We start from the raw sequence: 23005 nt of genomic DNA on the forward strand, positions 1-23005 counted from the left end.
ACACACACACGCATGCTGTGACTTTCCAGGTACTTTCACAGCCATTAAGATCCTAATTCTCATGACTGGTGAGTTCTTGACTGATTTATGTAGTCTGACCTGAAGTTGTGTAATAGGGTATACAGCAATTTTTGTGCAGGGATGAAATAGCAGTATTTTATAACATTTTTTACACAGATAAATAAAATATGTCTGTAAAACAGAGTTTGCTGTTAGGACGTATTTTATATTCGAAAGTAGAAAATGAGGCTTTTTTTCAAGAGTTGGCTTCAACTTTATTTCCTTTTTGTCTTTCATTCTTCAGCATTTCAGGGTTTTGAGATTTCTATGTCATTTGAGATATGTGTGTGTGTGTGTGTGTATATATATATATATATATATATATATATATATATATATATATATATAAAATGTACAGGATTAAAATGGATGTTAGAATAGTTTCCCTATATTATTTCCCTTGGTACACTGGTGCATGAGGGGGGACATGGGATGTGTAGCACCATTAATTTATTCTATTGTAAGATAAGATAATCCTTTATTGTCCCACAGTGGGGAAATTTGTGTTTTAGGAGGAAATGATTTTGACCTGAATGTGAGAAACGATTACAAAAACTTTTGTGCACAGCAAACACAGAGGGTCATGTTTGTCTGTGTCCTCATTCTATTTCAATGTATTTTATAACCTTAAGCAAAGGCACATCTAGTCTAAATCCATAATAAGTCAATAGATACAAAATAATTATGATTTACAAAGTTTATTTGTTATATACCAGTTTAAACATATACAAATCAAGCACAATCATAGCATGAAAGGAAACAAGCAGAGGCAGGATAGGCTGAAGCCTTGAGGAGATAAATGAAAGTTTCTCTAATCACAGTGGAATTAATATCCATCCAAAAACAAGTAATTACAAGGCATTGGGAAGCGCTCTTACTCACATTGATGAAAGTGACAAATATTTCCCAAGTCTGCACATTGATCTGGTTTGCCTCAAAATCAAATCAAGAGCCACGTCGCCAAAAGACTTCACTGATGTCTCTTTATGACCTTTTTGACGCATCATGCTATCAGACATAATGATGGACACAAAGCTGTGGGTTCCACCAACTGTTTGTAGCATTTTAACACACTGGATCATGTAGGTTTGCAAAACCCATCAACACAGGTGCTGCACGACATGATTATTCAGTAAATTTATATTGGAAGTGGCAAAACTGTGTTCAGTGAAAATAAGATGGAACAAACAACCGTGTTCTACATAGACAGACAGAAGAAACAAGTTACACTCTAAACAGTATCTTGTAGAGGATGATGCTGAAGTAACACAACGCCAGGCTGCTCATGTACATGTTTCCTCCAAGTGTTACAGCAGCAGCAGAGCTGGTGGCGTTTGCTACGGTTGTTCCAGCAGCAACGGTCGTTGCGTCTGTGGAGTTTGTGTTTGTAGAATTTCTGTCCTGACCATTTGATGATGCTATTAATAAACAAATGAAACACAAACATCAGGCAGAGTTGGATTTTTTTTTTTTTTTTAATGGCAGGAAATCCCTAAGAAAAACTCACCGATGATCAGGAGTAGTACCAGAATTCTCAGAAGCATGTTGAAGGTCTGTTGTGTCTAAATGTACAAAAAAAGAGGCTTAGTTAAATTTCTGTTTTATCAAAAAGATAAAAATTGAAATGTTTTCAACAAAACCAGTTCATTTCTTTTAATGTCTAGTAAAAAGGTCTTTAAAAATGAATTAATAAAAAATCATGAAAACTAAAAAAATGAATCCAAATATCTTAATAACAGTTTCATTCATATCAAAGGAAATAAAGATCGTACTTACAGATTGTGAATGTAGAGACTTATTGTGGGTTTAAGATTCTGAAAATGTGATTTTTCTTTCTCTCTCCGTCTCTCTCTCTCTCTTGTTGAACTTTTTCATTAGTTCACCTTCAGATCCCTGCTTTTATACGTGGAAGGACAGAAATGAAAAACGATGTGAAGGAACCCCAGCCATAAATATACATGAAGGATGTTCATTCCTTCCACATCGGTCACCTCACCATAACAAGTTGCTTTGTTTATAGCAGGATTTTTTTCATTCTACTGCACCTCTATAGACTTACAAAGCAAATAGTTTGTGACAAACTCAAATAGAAGTTTTGCTGGATGACACAAAGAAAGCAGTGTGTACGAGACAAGTGTCAATTATTTCAGTGTAAGCTGCTTTCAAATAAATGGCCTTCAAAGTGTGTGGCATGAGGATGAAGGTGAGGTGTCTTTGTCTGCACCAGGCTCTCCAAATATACTTAATGTCCCGTGATGCTTTCATTTGAGCTGCATTACAAGGTTGTGTGTCACCACACCTCAATGCTGTTGGAGGCTGGAATAAAAGTGTACCACTGTTGAATAATAACATTACATTAGAAGTCATTCAGTTTCATCATGTGACAGTCTTTGAGCACCTCTGCACTCCAACATGACGGCAAATGATAGAGACTCTAATTAAAAACCTCTTTTTCTCAGGAGACAATGACGTCACTGTAGTTGAATCCGCCTCATGCTAAATTAATTCAGATCAACTAATTTCTTGGCCCCGGAAACCTGGTGCAAGAATTTGGAGTCTTGTGTTATCAACAAAAATAGGCTTGTTCGTAATTATTGACCCAAATCTACTTATCCTTCACAGATGTGAATGAGCTCAGCTACATGTCAGTAGTAGTGTGGTTATGTGTTATTATGCCATGATGTTTGAGAAAAGAGTCCATTAGTCCTCTTCCTTTCATAGATATGCAGTCAAGTGTTCTTTGGCTCAAGACAAGTTTTCATGAAACTGTTCACAACTTCTGGACAGCTGAGGCAACACACGCTTCAAACAAGCATTAACAAAAAACTGTCTTAAAATTGTTCTAAAAATATTTTGGATGATATTAACTTTTACCTGCAATGCCTGTTAATTATTTATTTTTATTATTATTGGAATATTTATTCTCAACGAGAAAACAAATATCCAAACAAATAAGGAACTGACTCATGTTACATGGTAGTATACATACACAGGGTGACTCAGGTTAAACTATGAATTATGAATGATGCTGTGGCTTCATGAAATACGACAACGGGCCCTGATTTGCCAGGACTTTGCTATTAGATGCTTTGGTACAAAAATTATATAATAAAGACCCTTGACTAAAACTTTCATATCAATGAAATGTTCAACCTGAGGATGGTGGGAAACCCCAGCGTCCTCTGATCCTACTATGACAACCACTGGCCTCAATGTGTCACTGCACGTATTATGATCTGGTACATATAGCTGACTGATTACATCTCTATATATGTGGGGCAAAACTATAAGGAAATGAAACTCATCACCAAGTATAGTATGAAACTTCTGAAAAAGGACATGTAAAACTTAGACGTGGTTTGAAAGTCAAACTGGGTCTTTAGAACACACAGTAACAAATACACGGGACCCTCTTTTGATACAACTCTAGTGCGGAGACTTGCAGCAAACACACTAATCATGCTTTATGCTATCTTTACTGGTTTAAAATTAATACTTCTGTTTAAAAGGCCTTTATTGGGTTCAAGTGTAAATCAATCATTTCACAGAAATGTCTTTTTTGTCGTCAAAACATAACACACGTACTGAGTAAATACTTTTTATTATCCGACAGTATTTATGTGAACTCTTGGGAAACTTTATTACTTTTGTTCCCTTTGGTTTTTACATTTTGCTTGTGGGACTTTTGCATCAGAGCCAGCGTGTCTCGCTTCTCGATTTTCCTTAGTTGTTTCTTCTTCATCCTCTTGATCTTTGCTGTGTTCTTGATCTGTGACATAAGACAGAAGAATATTAAAGGTCAACTACCCAACAGCACTACAAAGTGTGTTTTCATCTGCACAGTGCTGCATGACATCAAAGTTGGTTTAATAGCATGTTCCAGAGGAGCAGGTCTAGACTATCGTCTGTACTCGGAGACGAATCCCTCTTCTAACAGGCATAAGCATCAGAGCAGCTGACTAAAAAATGAAACATTCAGAATTCAATTAATTCTCTTATCTCATTTAAAATGATGTGCAAAACTAGAAATAGTGCGTCATGGTGTGGTGCTCCTATAAATTTACGTGACATACCACTTGGACGATCTCTGCTTTCCTTTCATTTTCTGCACGCCGTTTCACGTTTTCTTCTCTCCTTTTCCTCTTTTCCTACAAAAACCAAGAAACATATGTTTAATTTAAAATGTGAAAATACTTTCATTTTATAAGCATTAAATCAACGCAGCTTCAATGTACTGCACCTCTTTCTGTCTGGATTTTTCCTCTTTGAGTTGCAAAGAAAAGCGTTTCACCAGCTCCTTCTCCCGCTTGCTCTCCATCTTCTTCTCCCATGAGGAACACAACGGTTTATCTCTCACCAACGCAGAGAACCTGAAAGTTTAGATCACCGGTTTAGATCAGCGGCCACACAGTTGTCAACAACAACAATAAACAACAAAGTGATCAACATCACCTCTGCTTGTTCCGGTTCTTCCACACTCTACCCGATTTGGGTTTCCCTAAAGGAATCCCCGGCTTCTGCTTCACACTCGACTCCAACCGAGGCTTCTTGATGACGGTCTCGGTCCCGGAGGACACCGTTACCTCTGCTGTAGTGACGGCCTCCACGGCTCTCGGCTCACCGGCGGGCTCCGTGCTGTCATCCGGTTCCGATCCGGCAGACGCGTCCAGCTTCTCCCCGGACACAACCTTTGTCACCTCCTGGTTGTTGTCCTCCACCGCCGGTATCTCCACCGCCGGTATCTCCACCGCCGGTATCTCCAGCGCCGGTATCTCCAGCGCCGGTATCTCCACCGCCGGTATCTCCACCGCCGGTATCTCCAGCGCCGGTATCTCCAGGAGGACTGAGCTCCTTGTTCTCCGAACGGGGGTCCTTACCGGGTGTTGCATCGCGGCAGGAGGACGCACCTTTCGACCGCTCCGCGTCCTGGTCTCAGGCGCTGGCTCCGGGACCTCCGCCTCCCCGTGTCCCACTGCGGGACCCAGCTGTGACACACTTTTCTGTCTTTTTGACATCTTTTTTGATTAGATATAACTATAAAACATTACTCGAGCTCGTGAAAACACCCACGTGTGATGGGAGCCCGTGTTGTGGACGTTTTACTTCCGCTTCTACGGGTGACGGAAGCACACTCCGCCCCCTGCTGGTCTGGAGGAGAATTCCTCTGACTATCACACTGACGCCAAGGACAACACTGCCCCCTGCTGCTCACAGGGCGCCGTTACTTTATAAGTGGTGAATCACATGACTTCACTTCCGTAACTCCTGATTCCGCTCATTCAAAACACCATGCGCGTACAAGAGAGAAGTACTTGAAGAAGAACACAAGTTGTGCCCCTCAGACCGGACAGGACCTCGCATGAGGACGGGTCATGTATCTGCTTAAAGTAGGAAGCGTGTTTCTGCTCCTGTTGGCAATCAAACATTCAGTAAGTAGAATATCAGTTTGACTTTCTAAAGCTTTTATCATTATTATTATTATTATTATTCTGTTCCAGACATCGATGGAGCTGATCCTGCATCCGCTGTAGCCTTAGCCTAATAACTCCAATTCAAATGGATTGATTAAAACCTGCTCATTTTGTTTAACTTTTATGAGCTCTTATATTTACAGTTATTAAGATTTAGGGAAATATACCTGTTTTTTCTTGTAAAAATATTCAATGTGAGTGTCAATGCAATCTTTATGATATTGAATATAATGGGTGTTGTTGTTGTTTTTTTAAATTAAGTCATGATTTTGTTGCGTTAAGTTTAGGTAAGATATCTGAGTACCCGTCCCAAAGTCAGCTGACATGTCAGGCCAGTGCCATTTAAAACAAACATTTACCAGACATTATGGTACCTGATAAACCAAAAATCTGTCCCCATAAAGGCAGCTCAAAGTCATATGATGTGTTGGTTTGCAGCTCGGGTCACCAACATTCAGCATCGACTACAAGACTGACTGTTTTAGGAAAGATGGGGAAGTGTTCCGTTATATTTCAGGAAGCATCCATTACAGCAGAATCCCCAGAGTCTACTGGAAAGATCGACTCCTGAAGATGTACATGGCAGGGCTGAATGCCATCCAGACGTAAGTCGACCCAAGGGGTCACCTGCTCTATACTTCATTTATTTCTGGTTTGCTGTGTCATTCAAAGCTGAAAAGTTTTCAATAAACTTTGGTGGAATTATGTGTGGGGGTGGATCCTGGGCCAAAGAACCAGAGATTAAATTTTGAGGCCTTTCCAGGAATGGTTAGAGGTTCTAGATTGGGCCTTTTGACAGTAAGATGGAAAATAAAATAAAAGGCCAATCAAAATAATGCGCAATTATTTACTTACTTTATTTAAATAAGTAAATAAGAGCAAGAGAAGGCTTGGACCGACCATCCGCAACGGAACAGCCATGTCTCCATAACGCTACACACATCCTACACAAATGAATAGCGTTGGTGTGTGTCTGGATAACCCTGACTATTCATTCATGTTGAAGGTACATCCCCTGGAACTACCATGAGGAGTCTCCTGGCCGGTACAGCTTCAGTGGAGACAGGGATCTGGAGCATTTCCTTCAGCTGGCCAAAGACATTGGTTTACTGGTCATCCTCAGACCTGGACCCTACATATGTGCAGAATGGGATATGGTGAGTGCAGCCGTCCTTGTCCACAGTCTCCCAGATACTGCTGGAACCTTTTGTAACTGTCCGCAATCCCTGCTCATCAAATCTAAAGAGGCAAAGAGATCAGACGTAGATTTTAGATGCAGTATTACTTTAGCTGAACTTCGCATGGTTGTTTTAATATGGGATGCCCTGGTTTGATCTATCCTTTCAACCAGGGTGGTCTGCCTGCCTGGCTTCTCAAAAAGGAAGACATCATACTCCGTTCTTCAGATCCAGGTGAGAATCAAACAGGATGCGTGACACTTAGACAGTCTCAGTCCATCCAACACGTCAGGTTGTGTGTTTGTGTTGTGTGTATCAGATTACATCGCAGCAGTAGACAAGTGGATGGGGAAGTTACTGCCAATGATGAAGCCATTTCTCTACCAGAACGGGGGTCCTATCATCACCGTACAGGTGAGAAACGGAAATCCTCTTTCTGCTGTTTCGCATTTGTTGTTGTGCATCATTATAACATTTAACTCTCTAAAGGTAGTAACACCTCCCTGCTGTCATTCCTACATTTGGTAGGTGGAGAATGAATACGGTAGCTATTTTGCCTGTGACTACAACTACTTGCGTCACCTGAGCAAGCAGTTCCGTTCCCATCTGGGCGATGATGTGGTGCTCTTCACCACCGATGGAGCCGCTGTCGGCTACCTCAAGTGTGGCTCGCTGCAAGGTCTCTACGCCACTGTTGACTTTGGAGCTGGTAGGTGTCAGGTGACCAGTTTGAACATATTGATGATAGCCACACAAAAGCTTTGTTGTGTGCCAGATACATGTGAGCTCATCTTTGTTTTGTCAGGTGGAAATGTGACTGCTGCCTTTGACGCCCAGAGACAGGCCGAACCTCACGGACCGCTGGCCAGTTTTAACTCATAACTATTGCACTTTGTGACTGGACTTGTCGTATTCGCTCACGGAGTTTCCTCTTGCATTAACAGGTAAACTCTGAGTTTTACACTGGCTGGCTGGACCACTGGGGATCCCATCACTCTGTCGTTCCGACCGCCTTGGTGGCGAAGTCCCTCAATGAGATCCTGGCCATGGGAGCGAACGTCAACCTGTAAGTTTACGGATGTCTATGAGACACACTGATGAAGATGAAACTATGTTGGTCTGTGTGACACTAGCTGTGTTGTGTAAAGCTACTGTCATGTCACTCTACACAGGTATATGTTCATAGGAGGGACAAACTTTGGGTACTGGAATGGTGAGTGCAGAGTGAACGCCGTTCATAAACCGTATGTTTATTTTAGCCCAATGAAAGAAACACAATGTCTTCCTACTGGTTTCATCACTCAGGTGCTAATTCACCATATGGCCCACAACCCACAAGCTACGATTACGACGCTCCGCTCACAGAAGCAGGAGACCTCACGGAGAAGTACTTTGCCATTCGAGACGTGATCAAATTTGTGAGCGTGCCTGTCGTCTCACTTTTAAATGACACTTGTGTAATATGTGCGGTAAATTTCACCTGTTCTAATATGTCCACCTTTTCACGTCAGTATCGTAAGATACCAGACGGACCTATACCACCAACGACTCCAAAGTACGCTTACGGGACAGTTGTGCTGAAAAAGGTACGGAGTTGTTCTGAACTCACTGTTTGATGATTTGCTGCTATTGTTTGATTTTAACACGAGTAAATCTTTAAAGTATCTCTGCTTCTACAGCTGCAGACGGTATCTGATGCCTTGGAAAACCTCTCGTTCTCCGGCCCCGTGACAAGCATGTATCCTCAGACTTTCATTGAACTCAACCAGGTATCCCATAATGTTTGTTAGTTTTATTACTTTCAGTTTCTTTGCTTGTTTGCCTGCAGAGAATCTCTTAATTTTGCACGCAGGTTTTTAAGAAATGGTCTTGGGTCCAAACTTTCTATCTTTTGTTGAAATAAACATCTGTCCTGTTTGCCCTGCAGGCCTTTGGCTTTGTGCTGTACAGGACTGCTCTGCCTTTTGACTGCAGCAAACCAACCCCATTGTCGTCTCCGCTGAACGGCGTTCACGACAGAGCATACGTGTCTGTGGATGGGGTGAGTCTGACCGTTTCCTATCCGAAATGTGTCCCTCAGCAGTTCCCTAGTTTGTTGTCAGGACCTGTTAAACTTGAGCTTACTTTGCTTTTGTTGGAAAAAATGTTTCCATTGAAACATTTTCAGATTCATTATTATGGTAGTACAAAAAAGTATTGTATTGTCGTGTTATATTTTGTTCTGGAAAATTAAGATTTTTTTAAAAATGGTTTTAATGTAGTAAGGATCTTATACATGTGAGATACTTTAAATACATTTGTTTGTGGGCAAATAGAAATGAAGTAAATGTAGAATCAAGGGTTTCAGGGGATTTCTATCTAAAACAAAGCTGCTTTTATCAGAAATGAAATGAAAATATGCCGAAATGATCCCGACTTCTCCAGGTGGCTGTAGGGATTCTTGAACGGAACAAGGTTTTGACAATCAACGTGACTGGGAAAGCTGGCAGTCAGTTGGACATACTGGTGGAGAATATGGGCCGGATCAACTATGGAAAATACATTAATGACTTCAAGGTTTTTTTGTTTTCTTGCTAAATTTTAAAGTACGGATGTATTTTTTGATGAAAACTGACCTATCATTATATTGGATTTAACTTTGTATTTGCATTTTATATATTGTAAAAACTTGAGTTGATTTGAAAAGTGATAAATAACTTACTACATCCTTGATTTCAGCCCTTCCTTTTCTCGCCTTTTTCTTTCTCCACTGTACAGGGTCTGGTGTCCAACATGACTTTGGGGACTGACACGCTCTGCGGCTGGACCATGTACAGCCTCAGTATCGATGAAGCTATCAGTGAAGGACTTCTGAGCGAAACAACACCAACACAGGAGCCTCAGCAGGAGCCTCAGCCTGCCGCTCTCTCCCTTCCAACCTTCTACCAGGGAAGCTTCATCATCCCTGATGGCATCCCGGACCTCCCTCAAGACACCTACATTAAACTGCCTGAATGGAGGAAGGCATGTCACACACATGGCACATTTAAATACAATTACGATTGTGTTTACATGCGTGGAACATCAGGAAAAAACTTTGATTGTTCATTAATTTCTTTGGGATGGAAGCTTGACTGACATATTACAAGCTAAAGTTATGATCAGTTCTAAGAATTAAGTATTAATGTATTTGATTCTGCAGCACTACTTCAACTATAAGAACATGAAAGATGTGGTCCTAAATCCCAAAGTCTTCTAGACAGAATCAGTCCGTTCATTTTTTTTCCTGTTCAAATTAGGGCCAAGTTTGGATCAACAGCATCAACGTGGGGCGTTACTGGCCAAGCCGAGGGCCTCAAGTCACACTTTTTGTTCCAGCCAACATCCTCAGCACAGCTGCACCCAACAATGTGACGGTCCTGGAGTTGGAGGAGGCTCCTTGCAGCTCAGGGTCGTGTAGTGTGGAGTTTATTTCAGCCCCTGTCCTGAATGCAACGGTCCAGTTTGACCACAAACAGTACAGGAGACTCTTCAACAAAGAAGATTTGTTGTGAATACAAGGGAACTGCTGACAAAAACTGATTGACTGCCCTTTCTAATGTCTATACCCAAATTAGCACTTGCGTTCACCGATGAAGTCAATGATTTTTCATGTGGGTATCTCTACCTCACTGACTCTACATGGTATTTCCATTCAAACATATTTTTTTCCTCTTCAGAAAGGGATTGAAGGTATGCTGAAACATATCAGCCTGAATGTTCATTTTTATGGTAAAAAATACATCAGGGAAATTTGATATGAATTATATCAACTACATTTTTTTTGTGAGAGACTGATATGTAATTTATATTGATTTTGAAGGAATATTGATTACATTTTGAATTTGTCAGATTTAATATGTGTAAAGCATATGCATAATAAAATAAAATAAAAAACTTATCCTGTTCAAGCCAGATTTCATTTCTTCATCTAAACCAGTCATTGTCATCTCAGTAAAAAAGTGTGTGATTGAAGCAAATACAGCAGCTGTTAGGAAACTGAGTCTTTTACTTACAGTCGAGGTGTGTGTGTGTGTGTGTGTGTGTGTGTGGTAATGTTTTTTAGTCTTTATTTGAACCTTAAGTGGTCTTTATGTGGCAGCTAATATAGCTGAATATTTTCTGTTTTTAACAAAGATTATAATAAAGGTTTAGGGTTGGAGAAAGCAGAACATTTCACAAAATTCTTTTTTGTGATATTGTTACACTGATAGAACCACAGAAACAGAAAAACACGAAACGTTTAATCCAACCTCCATACGAGAGGGGGCAGCACTTAACATAACACTCACCTTTATTTTTCGTGAAGAAGAAGAAGAAGAAGGAGGAGGAGGAGGCGGAAGTGAGTTTGTGGACACTGTAATAGATAACCTGAGAGGGAGATAAACAAAAACAAAAACAAGAAGAAATAACGCCAGGTACCTTTCATTCAGCCTGGACAAGCAATGCGGTAATTACAAATATTTAACGTGTATTTGTCGATTAAATGTGGATATTTCTATTTCCGGTTGTAGCTGAATAACATTGTGTTCGAAGGATGCTTGCTGTCCCACAGTGGAGAAGCCTGCATTTTGTCGTAAATTAAACTATCAGTCGTGAGTAGCTAACATCTAACTTTTGTCCTCTGCTATGATAAGTAATAATTTAGACACGCTCACGGAGCACGGTAAATTAAGGACCTTTGAACGTCAGTCTCTGTTTTTGCGGTTTTAATGCTTGGGGACCGAACGCGCCTCTATGCTTCCGGCTTTGCTCACATGGGATCCAGTAATCCAGTGGTCAACACCCCTGTGGTGCTGTTACACACATTACTATGGATTAGAATGATCTGGAAATGGGAATGTTTGAACAGTTTGTTGTTCTATATGCAGGCTGTAAGAGCAGCTGGTAGACATGGTAGACAACCGCTACGCCACAGCGCTGGTCATTGGGTCGGTGCTCAGCCTGCTGGCCGCCGTGTACCTGTCCGTGGCAGTGGGAACTCAACACTGGTACCAGTACAACAGTCCACCGGTTAAATATGAGGGGATCAACGCCTCCGAGCTCAGAGATGAATTCGTCAGTGGAGAGTATGATTGGACTTACACCAATGCCATGTTCCGCCTGAATGGAACTCTGGGGCTGTGGTGGAGGTGCATCGTGGTGCCCAGCCAGTCGCTGTGGTACAAGGAGCCCGGTAGGACCGCCGCTGTCCCAGACGCTGCTTCAATCACACATTTGTTTGATAAATCAAGGATAGGTCTCTGCCTTTAATGATTTATTAGGGATTATGTTTTTTATGTTAGCAAGATTTGGGGGGAAAATACCCAAATTGAATGAAACTTTGTGGAAGGTCAGTTATTCTATTGATGAATCTGATGATTAATCAAGTTATCAAACAAGAACAGTTACAATCTCTGCAATAGTAGTTCACAAAAAGGAAATAGGAAAGGTCTCTTAAATGAGGAAACTTGTAAGTATGAGTGAAACTCATTGAATGCATTAAAGTACTGCATTTCAAATTTATAAATGCATATAAAATTACTTAAAATTGTCTTAACAAGAAGGTATACATATAACTTAATAGGACCTTAACAATTGTGTGTGCATGCATTTGTGAGCATGCAATACCCTGATTAAAATGAAGAAAAGTCTGCGACTCAGATTTGACAACTTGGCGGTGGCATTTCGTTTTCTTGAACAGAACTTAGTGATTAGGAACTTAGAGACACATGATGCCTGCCAGATCGCCACCACTCTGATTTCTGTTCTTAACCAGCCATTAAATATTACAATGATTAACCTGTGTTGTTTAACATTCTGAGTCTCACTAGGCTTTCAGGTAATCATTGAACAGCAAAGGTAAATTTTAATCAGTACACAATTTAAGGCTTAATTTAGATTTCCAAGGGCAGTAGTGGTGAAGTTTAATGTGGTCTCATGATCATAGAAACTAAGGCAGCGCAGATAAGTGGGTGATAGATTATTATATGTCCGTGCAGATTCATCCACATGCTGGATGTGATTCCAGATTTACTCATCCTGTCTGATGATTAACAAAAGTCAGTTGTGTTGTGGTGAACTGTTATCTTTATGATTCCCAATTTGACATCACATCCTGTTTATTGGTAGACAATGGCTGAGCAGTTGAATTTGTGCTCTTTTTATTCTAGATCCAAAAATGGAGACTGAATGTGTGAGCATCACTCTACCTCAGCAGTTCAGTCCAAAGTACAAGTATCCTCAAAACCATAACGGTGAAGAAGATCTGCTGAGAACATGTGAGTCTAACCTTCATCCATGTTTTTGATTCATCCCTCTTCAGTTTTAACTCATTGTATCACATTTGGAAGGTCACTATCACAGGTCACAGATGTTAGCGGCCACTGAACACTGACAGAGCATTTTAATTGGAATATGTAAAATCCTCAATCAGCAGTGGTATTTATCATCCAATACCAAAGTATGACCTGGAGATTAACCAACCAAATACAATTTGTGTTGCGAAATGATTGTTTGTTCAGTTTGTTATGACCATCTTGCTCTTGTTTCAATGTTCCTCTGCTATCTTTGAATTCAAGCAATGGTTTTTGTGCTCAGCTTGAAACAGTTTTGAACAAGTCTCCATTCATGACAGTAACATCATATCTAACATGCAGCGGCAACAGTGAAGGCTCATTAATAGCCCACATGTATACTCCGTATACTTTATGTACAAAAACCAATTAGTTTGTGTCAAATGTTGTGGCTGTGAAACATCAGAAAGTTCATCAACAACAAATACGGCGACAGTAGAGGAGGAGGAGAATGTGCTCAGTAAATAAAAAGAAGCCAAAGTGGAGATGATGATGGTCTTGTTGCTGTATCAGGTTTTTAGTTTTTTTTTCCACTTCAACAATTTGGCTTTGTTGTTTCCGCACACATTTGTCATTCTTTGTTGAATTGTTGCCATACGTCCCCATTAGTTGTGGTCGTAGCCCTTTAGCTGCTTCCCTGCTGCTGCTCAGAACATTGTGGCCTTTTTATTCTAAATGTATTAAGAAGTTAGTTAAGTAGACGTACATCATATTAACATTTTTTTCTGATAGACAGACATGGATTCCGTACATTATAGAATAATAATGTTTTCTCCCTGGGAAGACTTGTGGAGGTGCCAGTTCCTCCTGCCCTTGGTGTCTCTGGCTTTGGTGTTTCTCAGCTGCCTTGTTGGAGTATGTGCCTGCCAGTGCCGCAGCTTCATGCCCACTTTGGGCGTGGGGGTGCTCCATCTACTTGCTGGTAAGAAATTCACGCAGTCTATTTATATCATAATTTCTTTATAGAAAAGAGCTTAAATGTTTATGTTTGTGTGTTTCCTCATCAGGTCTGTGCTCATTGGGCACCGTCTGCTGTTTCCTAGCGGGTGTTGATTTACTCCACCAGCACACCCGTCCACCAGATGGGGTAGAGAGCACATTGGGCTGGTCCCTTTACCTTGCCCTCATTTCCTTCCCTTTGCAGATGATGGCAGCTGCTTTATTCCTGTGGGCGGCCAGGAGTCACCGCAAAAATTACACCCGGATCAACGCTTACAGAGTAGCCTGAAGAGAGATGGTTGCTGCAAATGGCCTAAGAGAAGCTAAGTGGTCGGAAGAGTTTTTTAAAAACTAACTAGATTCTGAGAAAAAAGCAATATGAATTTAACCGATTGTACAGGAGGTAATGTTTGACTTCCTCTGCAACAAATATTTTAATAAAAGACACAACATTGTGTCACAGATTCAAAGGCAGGAATTGACTAAAATAGTTTGCAAGTGATCATGAGTACAAAATATGAGTGTGATATCTTTAAGTTGTGTGTGTGTATGTGTTTTTATCGTATATAATCTCTATCTTACTTAAAGCATGCCTTTATATGTATATAAACAGGAATTAGTATGGATGACTTATGTCTGATGTTCATTTTGTTGATGTGCCATACTTAAATGCCTTCTTGTCAGCTACTCACCACTCTGTCCTTAAATGACATCCAGGTTATAAACCACAAATTTATGACATGCAGTTATCAAAGTTTGGGTGGATCTATCAACGCATGAAAAATATTAAAGAAGTCTATTCTTTATGATTGTTTTTTTGTTTGTTTTGTTTTCGTTCTATTTTGTACAAGTTAAATATGGCGCTGCTGCTGCGCATGCCTTTTAAGCAGACTGTTGTGTAATCTGTGGTAATGCTTTCTTTCAGTTTGTACTGTGTGTTGACTACATGCCAGTGAAAGTTTTCACTAAAAATAGAACCACTTTTGTCCGTTGTCCCCACCCTTACTGATCTGATGTTTATTAACAGTTCATGTAAGAGAAGAAAAAAAAAACTTAATTGATTTGATGCCACTTATGTGAACCTGTGACCGTGTAACATTTGGCTTCAAGTGTTTTAACTCCAATACACTATACTTCTGCCACTATATATTTGTTATAGTGAAGCTTAATTGATCCAAGATAGTGAAAATGTTCATCAAATCCGGAGTCATTTATCTGTTTCTTTAATTTGTTGACGATCATCGACATTTAAGAGGGTTTTTTTTTTTTTAAATGAATTTCAAAATTTCTCAGTTGTAAGTGAAACTCTTCATGAATCCACATGTTTACACTTTAAATTTGTGTGGAAAGTGAAATATTTTTTTGTGTCAAACTGATTCAGCTCTTGGTACCAGATGTAAATTGTGATATTTTTGTCACAATGTTTTGTTACTTGTTGTAAATGTGTGCGCTCTGGTTTTTCTAAATGTATGTGTTCTGAAGCACACTGTACTTGTTACCGTATTAATAAATTTTACATTTTCCTTCTTCTGTAAATGTTTTTTTGTGAGAACTTTTACAATCAAATTTGAAATGCATTGTCAGTCTATCAAAAAGTGACTTTGGTGCAGTTGTGTTGGAAAAAATCCATACTGCATTTAAACGTAACCCAGGATAAATGGAACCTCCCCTCCAAAAAAATCCTAATTTTGCGGGGGAGGTGGTTTGATATGAGCCAGATCAGCAAGACCACACATTTCAATATAGCATGTAGCTTAGGGTTGTAAACATGTCCTGTTTTCATTCAGCTCGATGTACAGATGTATTTTACAGTCAGAAGCAAAATTAATGCATGAATTCATTGGAAAAATATTAATCAGCTGTTTGCGTTGATAAAATAATATATCACTTCAAATTGTTTAATGCAACAATGTAGAATGTTTCCACATAACACAAAATGTTTAGTGAGTGTCAGTTTATAATACTAATAATTATTTAGTCAAGTTTAAATTAAGTATACAATCACATCTTGTTTCTTTTGTGAGCATTTAAACACATTGTAAAGTCTTACAGCCTCATAAAGATCCAAGCTGAGCTAAAACACCATCAATTTACAGTGATCCAGTTTTTTTACATTGTTTTAATATTAATAATCATGTGTGATGTTATTTGCCCAAGTTTGTCTATCTGCTCCTTTGAGAGGCTTAAAACATTTTAGTATGCTTTCAGTGGTTCTTTTAGAGCATCGCGACAGGAACAGGGTGTCATTCCTCCTCTGTACTCAGTCCCTCTTCACGCTAATGGACGGGAGGGTCACTGTGGTCTTCCTAGATAACATGAAAGCAATCTTCTTTTCATAGTATGCACATTCATTTATAAAGTAAGGGTAGAGTTCTTCCCCCTCGTACATCACAGATTCCCCAACAAATGTCTGGAAGATGGGGTCGCCTGGTCGGAGAAGTCTGAAGTCATTATCCTGGAGAAAGAGAAAGACGGCTCATTATCATTATCATCATCATTATGAACCAGGAAAGATTTGATGCCATGTTTCCAGAGCAGTTTTTTTTATTTTACAGCTTTGTGGATGTAAATTTAGATTTATTATATAAATTTAATCTTCAAAACAGTGACTTTCCTGGTCAGACATCAAAGTACTGAGCTGAGATTGAATATAAAGCTCCATAAAACTAAGAGGATCTATAGGTTAAACATATTTTCATATATTACATGTCTCATTTTTAAAAGAAAGTTATTAAAATATAGCAAATATAAATGTAAGCTTATGTATGCATGTATTCTTCCATGATTGTGTCATACCTGCAGGTGTGGGTGTATGGCAGCAGTGATTTCATTTGTTGCAGGATCCCTCGGGTAATCTATGGCCTTCGCCTTCATGTACACTTCTATTTCACCTCCTTCAAATGTAGTTCCTAGCAGCACAGGATAGTGTGAGTAACGGTACTCATGGAGGCAGTCAGCAATCATTTTAAGTTTGAAAAAAAAACCCTGGACAAAGCATGTCTGTTGTCATTGCTAGTGTTATTCTTGATCTATTGAAAGATTTAGGCTGGATAATGACATTTTCCGGTGTGCTACTCTGTGATTTTGAGATTGAGGAAGAAAAATCATTTACAAGTACATCTGAGAAAACCCCCCCAATACTTTCCTTCCATCTCTGGATGCCAAAAAGTGAAACCATATTATTGTAAAATCTTTTATGGCAGGTGTTCAGACTAGATCTACAGAGTGATTATTCATGAGGTTGTTATCAATAACTTGGATGATATCAGAAGTTATTACCTGAATTGAATGCCTGAAGCCATTCTAATGTGAGATCCACTCCCTCTTTCATTGTATTATAGATCTCAGCTCTGAGCACACCGGTGGGTTGAGGACCAATTTCTAACGCTGTGAAGAAGAAGGGAAACAGTTCCAATATTTTACTTTTTTAATCATTATAGTAACAATTTAAAATTCTTCACCTTCATGCGTACACTGACACTTACCATATCCGTGTTTGGACACAGAATCCAAGAAGGAAACCTCAGAAGTGGGGATATTGGAGACAATTGCTCTCACAGGCACCGAAGACATCTTACTCTGAAAACCAAATTTACTACCATAATTACATAGTATGGAGAGCAAAGAACATGCACAACTCAGTAATAACAAAAAAAAGTAAATAAAATTGTCTTTATAAAGAAAACATACTAGTACTTAAATCCCAGAAAAGAATTATTAAATGATAACCAGAACCTGTATGTATTTGAAAATGTGCAGGTTGATCCAGTCGCGTCTTGTCGTGATGACACACATGCCCATATTGGCAGTGGTGTTGTGGAGGTCACAGATGAAATCCATAGCCTCTGGACTTCCTCTGGGCCCCAGCTGAGCATTCAGCTCCTGGGCCCGCCTCTCCTCATAGGGGGTAGAGTTTGTTATGGGGGCACTGGAAGAAAGAACAGATAATAAAACAATAAAATAAAAGTTTTCCCAGATATACATACACACTTTTTTTAAATATTAAAATGCAGTTTAATTGTTTTAAAACATTTCTTACCTCAACCATGAGTCTACAAAAGAGCGATTGAGATCTTTGTCTATGTATCTTCTGCAAACTTCAATGGCTCGTGGATTCGATACGACGGGGGTTACAGAAAGGGATCCATCCTGATCTGGGTTCTTTTTCAGCAGTTCTCTCACTAAATACACGCCTGACATCTCGTTTCCATGGGTGCCACCACATATGGCGACACGGGTCAATGGTGGGAAAAACACATGCTCCATCTGTAGAAACAGAAAGAAAAACTTTTCATAAAAAAATTTTTTGTGTCTTTTTTTCTCTCCCTGTTTTCTGTTAAAAATACTTTGAAGGTAGCATGACGGTAATTTCATCTGTGCTGTATGTTGTGTATAAATGGTACATTTTACAATATAGTTGACTATTACTATTACTATTACTATGACTATGATGAGGTTGGAATGTACCACCAGGTTTAACCTTTTATATAGTCTGCCAATGACTGACCCCTGTAGAGGAAAACGTAGTAGACACCGAGTTAAACTTTGTCAAAATGTGTTGACTTTAAACGCAACTCACAGATAAGCAGCTAAAACCTGTTTCTCATCATCATGAATATCCCTGACAGATATGAAGTTCATTTTCCATTATTTACTTTGTCACCATAATATGAAGTTCATGATTGAATATGCATGACCAAAAAAAAAAAAAAAAAAAATGTCAGTCATCTGTTGTTTTGATAGCATTATCAGTTTTTAACCATTTGCTGTAGCGTTTCCACCTGCAGCTGTGCAACTTCCCCCTAAGGTGAAACAGTTCCAGAGCTAGATGCTGAGTCTGGTTGTTATGTTTCCAAACTGATGCAGCTGCTTGAAAGACAAATACACACTTCTCTTTTTTTGGCATCAGATTTCAGCTCCCTGAACCCGGCTCACCTACTGAGGTCAGCACTGAGGTCAGCACAGGGATCACACATCTGCTCATGCAGCAAACGTGGTTGCTGAAGTAAAAAGTTTATGGTAAAACGTTTTCGCTTCATTGGTACTTTTCTCATTCCAGTAAGAATTCTTCTCAGCTTAATACATATGTGCTCAATTTTCATTTCCAAAACGCTTCAGTGACACTACACTTTTAGACATCTGTAATATTTAAGAGTTGGATGAGGTAGAATGCTACTAAAAAATAACTCATGGGTGTGTGTGAGGGTGTTCATTAAGTTTACAAAAAAGATTGTTCCTGTTATACTTTAGGCTGTTATACTTTATTTTTTCCCTGGATCTCTGAATGTACAACTCCTGATACATCAGGAGTGAAACGCATGATATAATCGAAATGTCATCATTTAACATGTCTCAGATGCAGCACGTTGCTTCTAAAGGGTTAACAACATACACATATCATAGAACACAAGCTAAAACAAGCATGAATCAAAAGTAAAATGAAATATGTCACTCAACCAGTTCGGTTCAGATTTGTCTTGTTGAAGGAACAACTTTACACAGGCTTCAACCTATAGGATTTAAACAGACGCCAGGTAGTACAGAGTGCTGCTGCAAAACTCCGAACAGCTGACGGTGGCACCAAGACACCAGCACCAAAAAGTATTAGCACTTAACTTCTATTTGAGCGTCAAAGTTTTACCGTTTATTTTAAATGGTCAAGTCCCTCGATGTGTCTCCGATCTGTCATCCACTTACTCTGTTTCAAGGTCCACAACAAAACAGCTCCTCCCTTCCCATATCAAATCATGGAGCACAATAGTCAGTTTGCCCTGAAGACATTTTTGTGCCCTCCTTTTTTCATTGTTTTATTGTATTTATTAACTGCATACTTGATTTAGTATTTTAAAGGGACGCATGCTGTTTGGCCTTCCCTGCTATGCCTGTAGAGCACTTAGGGTTAACTGTTGTGCGTTTAATTCTGCCATACAAGCTAAATGACTTTACACAACGCTACTAAAGTCAGACAAGCAGTTGTAATGAATGTGTATGAGCATCAACAGTGATCATTAAAGCACAGTGTATGCGAGGTAGAATGATCTCATGTGTGTTTCTTACCTTTCTGTGAAACAGTGAGTTTCACTGACCTTTGAACATAAAGGGAGGCTGCACCAGAACACAAACACGCCGTTAATCGAACTACAAGCAAAGCTGTACGGGCTTAAGAGTTTTCCAGTCAGAGCCACTAATTTGTCACGTGCTCAGACTGAATGCACACAAACCAGACCTCATACAACAACAGTCTGCTACGATCTCGTCGGGCCGCCTACTTCCTCTACTTCCTTGTATGTTTTTCTCCCTCCTCTTGGGCTGAAGAACATCAGCTCAAATTTCAAGTGACTAGACAGCCTCTTCTTCCATGTACAGATTAACATTATATGACTCTTCTGGTGCAACTTGTGCCCCTTGCAGGCATTTTCATATATCACTGAATCAGTAATGCAGCTCCATAATGGTCAAACACCTGAAAGTACTTAGTGTTACTTTTTACTTTTTAGTTGCACTTTTATAACATTTAAGTGTGCAAATGCATGCCACGTAGGTTGGTTTTTTGTTGTTGTTTTTAAAAAAAAAAAAGACATTTATGTTAACTTTTAGTTTGTCTCCTGGGATATTTTGTTTGTTTAGGGCATAACTTAACAAAAAGAGACAGCTTTTAAAACTTTTTTTTTTTTTTTAAAGTGACCATTTATAAAATCCAAAACTCAAATCCTTAAAGACAAAACAATTCATCTGGTTTATAACGTTGAATAATTCTGTACAGGCCTTTTTTTTCTTCTTTTTTTTTACATTGATGTGTCCTCAAATATACACACATCAGGTTGTTTGAGTTGTTTGACAATGAAACTGTGTTTTTCAACATCAGATAACTTTATCAAACCACATTTTAAAAAATAAAAACCTTCAAAATAGAATAAATGTGTAGAAACTCAAAAAACTCCATGTACAAAATATATTTAAAAATTCCAGCAATTTGACATGACCAGATTTCAGTCATTGTTTTTCTTTTTCTGTTTGTCTAGTCCAAAGTCACAAATGACAATTTGCCTGTGAAGGCTTTACAGTCTGTACTGAGTAACTCTTTCTGCCCTCAGACCCCCCAACCGGTTGACGGGGGTCTGCCCCAAAGTCATTCCAGAGAAGAAGACCTGATAGCTGAAAGCTGTACTGTCTTTAATGTCTTTCCCCATTCAGCCCTTTCTCATCCATCGCTCTCTGCAGAGCTCCGTTTAGACACGTTATCCTGTCGGATCAGTCACCTGACGTTAAGCTGCTTCTCTTATTCGCTGTCTCTCAGTCTTTCATCCTCTCCTTATCTATATTAGTTCAATTAAAGCTTTTGGATTTCACCTTCTTCAATTCAAAAAACAAAATAAGCTCCGAAAACTTGTGAAAAAACCCCCCAACCCTATATAAAACCTACAAAACCAGATAGCAGAAGAGACATATTTAAATGACCCTAACCTATTATAAAGCCTTGCAATTATAATGGCACAATAGAAAAGTTTACCTTTTGTTGCACTTTTCCTTTGGAAAACCAGGAGTTCTCTGGGCTGCTAGTTTAGAGGTTTTACTTACAAGCACCTTTTGTTCTTATACTGTATTTGCATGGATTGAGGGGTCAGAGCAGCGTAAGAGGACTACTAAAGCCGAGAAGATTTCCACATCAGGGCCACGGTTGTGTGGGCCAAGCTGAGTGATTCCAGTCCTTCTTCATTTGTCTGCTGACTGCGGCGTTATCCACACCTTCACCAAAACAAAGCCCGCCCTCAGCTGTTTGAAGGCTCAACCCAGCCTTCAGGCTGCAACGCATATGGAACCCAGCCTGCATGCAGAGGAACAGCAGTGTTGAACTACAGACACCACAACAAATCCAGAAAAACCTGCATATCTATCGCACACACACACACGCACGCACACACACACACACACACACACACACACACACACACACACACACACACACACACACACACACACACACACACACACACACACACACACACACACACACACACACACACACACACACACACATTAGGTTACAGGTCAGTGTTTGTAGTGTAGTTTACCATGTTACACAAGTTTTCAGCTGAATTTCCAAATCGTAGTATTAAGGCTGAACATGTGAGAGGTATGAAAGACTGGATGCTGCAAAGAAACAGTCCTCCCGACCAAAGTTTTCCCATTGCTTTATTTATTTATTTTTTCATCATCTGACAGCCATCCGTGCCACAGACAATGTTGTTGGGAATGCAAAGTGAACAGGTTTACCATTCTCCCCAGGATAGTACTGACTGGACTGCGCTGAATCAAACTCCTCTTGTCAGTCAATGGCACTATTATTTGCATCACTCAAATCAAAAGATCAAATGTTATCTTATTACACAGAGATCAGACAGCATGTTCTCCTTTCCTGCTGCTGCCTCCCCCGTGACTTAATATTGGCTCAATTATTCATGAAAATATAAAATTCAAGTTCAGCTGATGGTATTATGAGCTGCTCCTGATTAGCTTCTGACCTTTTGAGTATGGGGACTGGGGTATGTTTAGGAGGGGTTAGAATACTGACATTTGAGGCAGGGAGTGGCCCAGAACAGGCAACCTCTGGCTAATGGCAAACAGACTTTTTAACCTTCAAGATCATTTCAAACTTTTATCCTGATTATCATCAATAATGTGTCGTCTTCCTTGAAGCCAACATTTGCCCAAACAACAGACACTGAATTCTTTTCAGGTACAAGTTCCTCCAGAAGAGACATACTTTCCCCCATGAGGATAATTAAAGTACGTTTCTTCTTTCTTTTTCTTCTACCTTTTTGCTTCATCCTTGTCTCATCCACACCGCCTTGCTTAAATATTACCTTGAGGCCCTTTTAAAGTCAATGTTAAATATCTGAATCAAAAGTAACTAGATTTTAGTGCGAGGTTTAGACGTCATAAATCCATCTTCACAATATGAATTTCTGTTTTTTACTGAATTAAAGAATTTGAATAATTTCTC

At 39.5% G+C, this 23005-nt stretch overlaps 4 protein-coding genes across 7 annotated transcripts; 2 read left to right on the forward strand and 2 right to left on the reverse strand.

Moving 5' to 3' along the window:
• Nucleotides 1-3644: 3644 nt before the first annotated feature.
• ccdc86 (coiled-coil domain containing 86) lies at nucleotides 3645-5171 on the reverse strand. The gene is made up of 4 exons (XM_068320883.1): nucleotides 4513-5171; nucleotides 4301-4430; nucleotides 4134-4208; nucleotides 3645-3829 (listed from the first exon to the last, which is right to left on the reverse strand). Exons 1-4 carry the CDS (start codon nucleotides 5073-5075, stop codon nucleotides 3677-3679), a joined length of 921 nt encoding a protein of 306 aa, XP_068176984.1. The 5' UTR covers nucleotides 5076-5171; the 3' UTR covers nucleotides 3645-3676.
• A 159-nt stretch (nucleotides 5172-5330) lies between these two features.
• glb1 (galactosidase, beta 1) lies at nucleotides 5331-10626 on the forward strand. The gene is made up of 16 exons (XM_068320877.1): nucleotides 5331-5489; nucleotides 5970-6136; nucleotides 6538-6688; nucleotides 6883-6943; nucleotides 7029-7123; nucleotides 7238-7418; nucleotides 7515-7573; nucleotides 7654-7775; nucleotides 7882-7922; nucleotides 8015-8127; nucleotides 8221-8295; nucleotides 8389-8478; nucleotides 8637-8750; nucleotides 9134-9265; nucleotides 9467-9712; nucleotides 9988-10626. Exons 1-16 carry the CDS (start codon nucleotides 5433-5435, stop codon nucleotides 10240-10242), a joined length of 1959 nt encoding a protein of 652 aa, XP_068176978.1. The 5' UTR covers nucleotides 5331-5432; the 3' UTR covers nucleotides 10243-10626.
• Nucleotides 10627-11043: 417 nt separating this feature from the next.
• cldnd1b (claudin domain containing 1b) lies at nucleotides 11044-15526 on the forward strand. Of its 2 annotated transcripts, none has more exons than XM_068320884.1 (5): nucleotides 11044-11177; nucleotides 11599-11966; nucleotides 12880-12987; nucleotides 13847-13984; nucleotides 14070-15526. In XM_068320884.1, the coding sequence occupies exons 2-5, from the start codon at nucleotides 11621-11623 to the stop codon at nucleotides 14288-14290; spliced, it is 813 nt and encodes a 270-aa protein (XP_068176985.1). In that variant the 5' UTR covers nucleotides 11044-11177; nucleotides 11599-11620; the 3' UTR covers nucleotides 14291-15526. The 2 variants fall into 2 exon arrangements, with proteins under 2 accessions (XP_068176985.1, XP_068176986.1); XM_068320885.1 differs by having other exon boundaries at nucleotides 11599-11903.
• Nucleotides 15527-15798: 272 nt separating this feature from the next.
• LOC137599763 (N-acyl-aromatic-L-amino acid amidohydrolase (carboxylate-forming) B-like) lies at nucleotides 15799-21724 on the reverse strand. 3 transcript variants are annotated; one of them, XM_068320882.1, is made up of 7 exons: nucleotides 20088-20174; nucleotides 18041-18267; nucleotides 17737-17929; nucleotides 17487-17580; nucleotides 17281-17388; nucleotides 16798-16910; nucleotides 15799-16456 (listed from the first exon to the last, which is right to left on the reverse strand). In XM_068320882.1, the coding sequence occupies exons 2-7, from the start codon at nucleotides 18265-18267 to the stop codon at nucleotides 16262-16264; spliced, it is 930 nt and encodes a 309-aa protein (XP_068176983.1). In that variant the 5' UTR covers nucleotides 20088-20174; the 3' UTR covers nucleotides 15799-16261. The 3 variants fall into 3 exon arrangements, with proteins under 3 accessions (XP_068176983.1, XP_068176982.1, XP_068176981.1); XM_068320881.1 differs by lacking the exon at nucleotides 20088-20174 and adding an exon at nucleotides 21512-21724 and having other exon boundaries at nucleotides 15801-16456; XM_068320880.1 differs by having other exon boundaries at nucleotides 15802-16456; nucleotides 20059-20223.
• Between the last annotated feature and the right edge of the window lie 1281 nt (nucleotides 21725-23005).

The sequence above is a fragment of the Antennarius striatus genome, chromosome 8 (assembly GCF_040054535.1).
Source record: "Antennarius striatus isolate MH-2024 chromosome 8, ASM4005453v1, whole genome shotgun sequence".
In the NCBI taxonomy this organism is placed as follows: domain Eukaryota; kingdom Metazoa; phylum Chordata; class Actinopteri; order Lophiiformes; family Antennariidae; genus Antennarius; species Antennarius striatus.

Bases quoted from the DNA above. Each gene is read 5' to 3' on its own strand.
- ccdc86 (XM_068320883.1), bottom strand. From the start codon at position 5,075: ATGTCAAAAAGACAGAAAAGTGTGTCACAGCTGGGTCCCGCAGTGGGA. The intron at 4,431-4,512 runs GTGATGTTGATC...CTAAACTTTCAG, and splicing joins AAGAACCGGAACAAGCAGAG to GTTCTCTGCGTTGGTGAGAG. The intron at 4,209-4,300 runs GTGCAGTACATT...TGGTTTTTGTAG, and splicing joins AAAAATCCAGACAGAAAGAG to GAAAAGAGGAAAAGGAGAGA.
- glb1 (XM_068320877.1), top strand. From the start codon at position 5,433: ATGTATCTGCTTAAAGTAGGAAGCGTGTTTCTGCTCCTGTTGGCAATC. The intron at 7,124-7,237 runs GTGAGAAACGGA...TACATTTGGTAG, and splicing joins GTCCTATCATCACCGTACAG to GTGGAGAATGAATACGGTAG. The intron at 9,266-9,466 runs GTTTTTTTGTTT...TCCACTGTACAG, and splicing joins AATACATTAATGACTTCAAG to GGTCTGGTGTCCAACATGAC.
- cldnd1b (XM_068320884.1), top strand. From the start codon at position 11,621: ATGGTAGACAACCGCTACGCCACAGCGCTGGTCATTGGGTCGGTGCTC. The intron at 12,988-13,846 runs GTGAGTCTAACC...CTCCCTGGGAAG, and splicing joins AGAAGATCTGCTGAGAACAT to ACTTGTGGAGGTGCCAGTTC. The intron at 13,985-14,069 runs GTAAGAAATTCA...TTTCCTCATCAG, and splicing joins GGTGCTCCATCTACTTGCTG to GTCTGTGCTCATTGGGCACC.
- LOC137599763 (XM_068320882.1), bottom strand. From the start codon at position 18,267: ATGGAGCATGTGTTTTTCCCACCATTGACCCGTGTCGCCATATGTGGT. The intron at 17,581-17,736 runs GTTCTGGTTATC...TTTGGTTTTCAG, and splicing joins ACATTTTCAAATACATACAG to AGTAAGATGTCTTCGGTGCC. The intron at 17,389-17,486 runs GTAAGTGTCAGT...TCTTCTTCACAG, and splicing joins TGTGTCCAAACACGGATATG to CGTTAGAAATTGGTCCTCAA.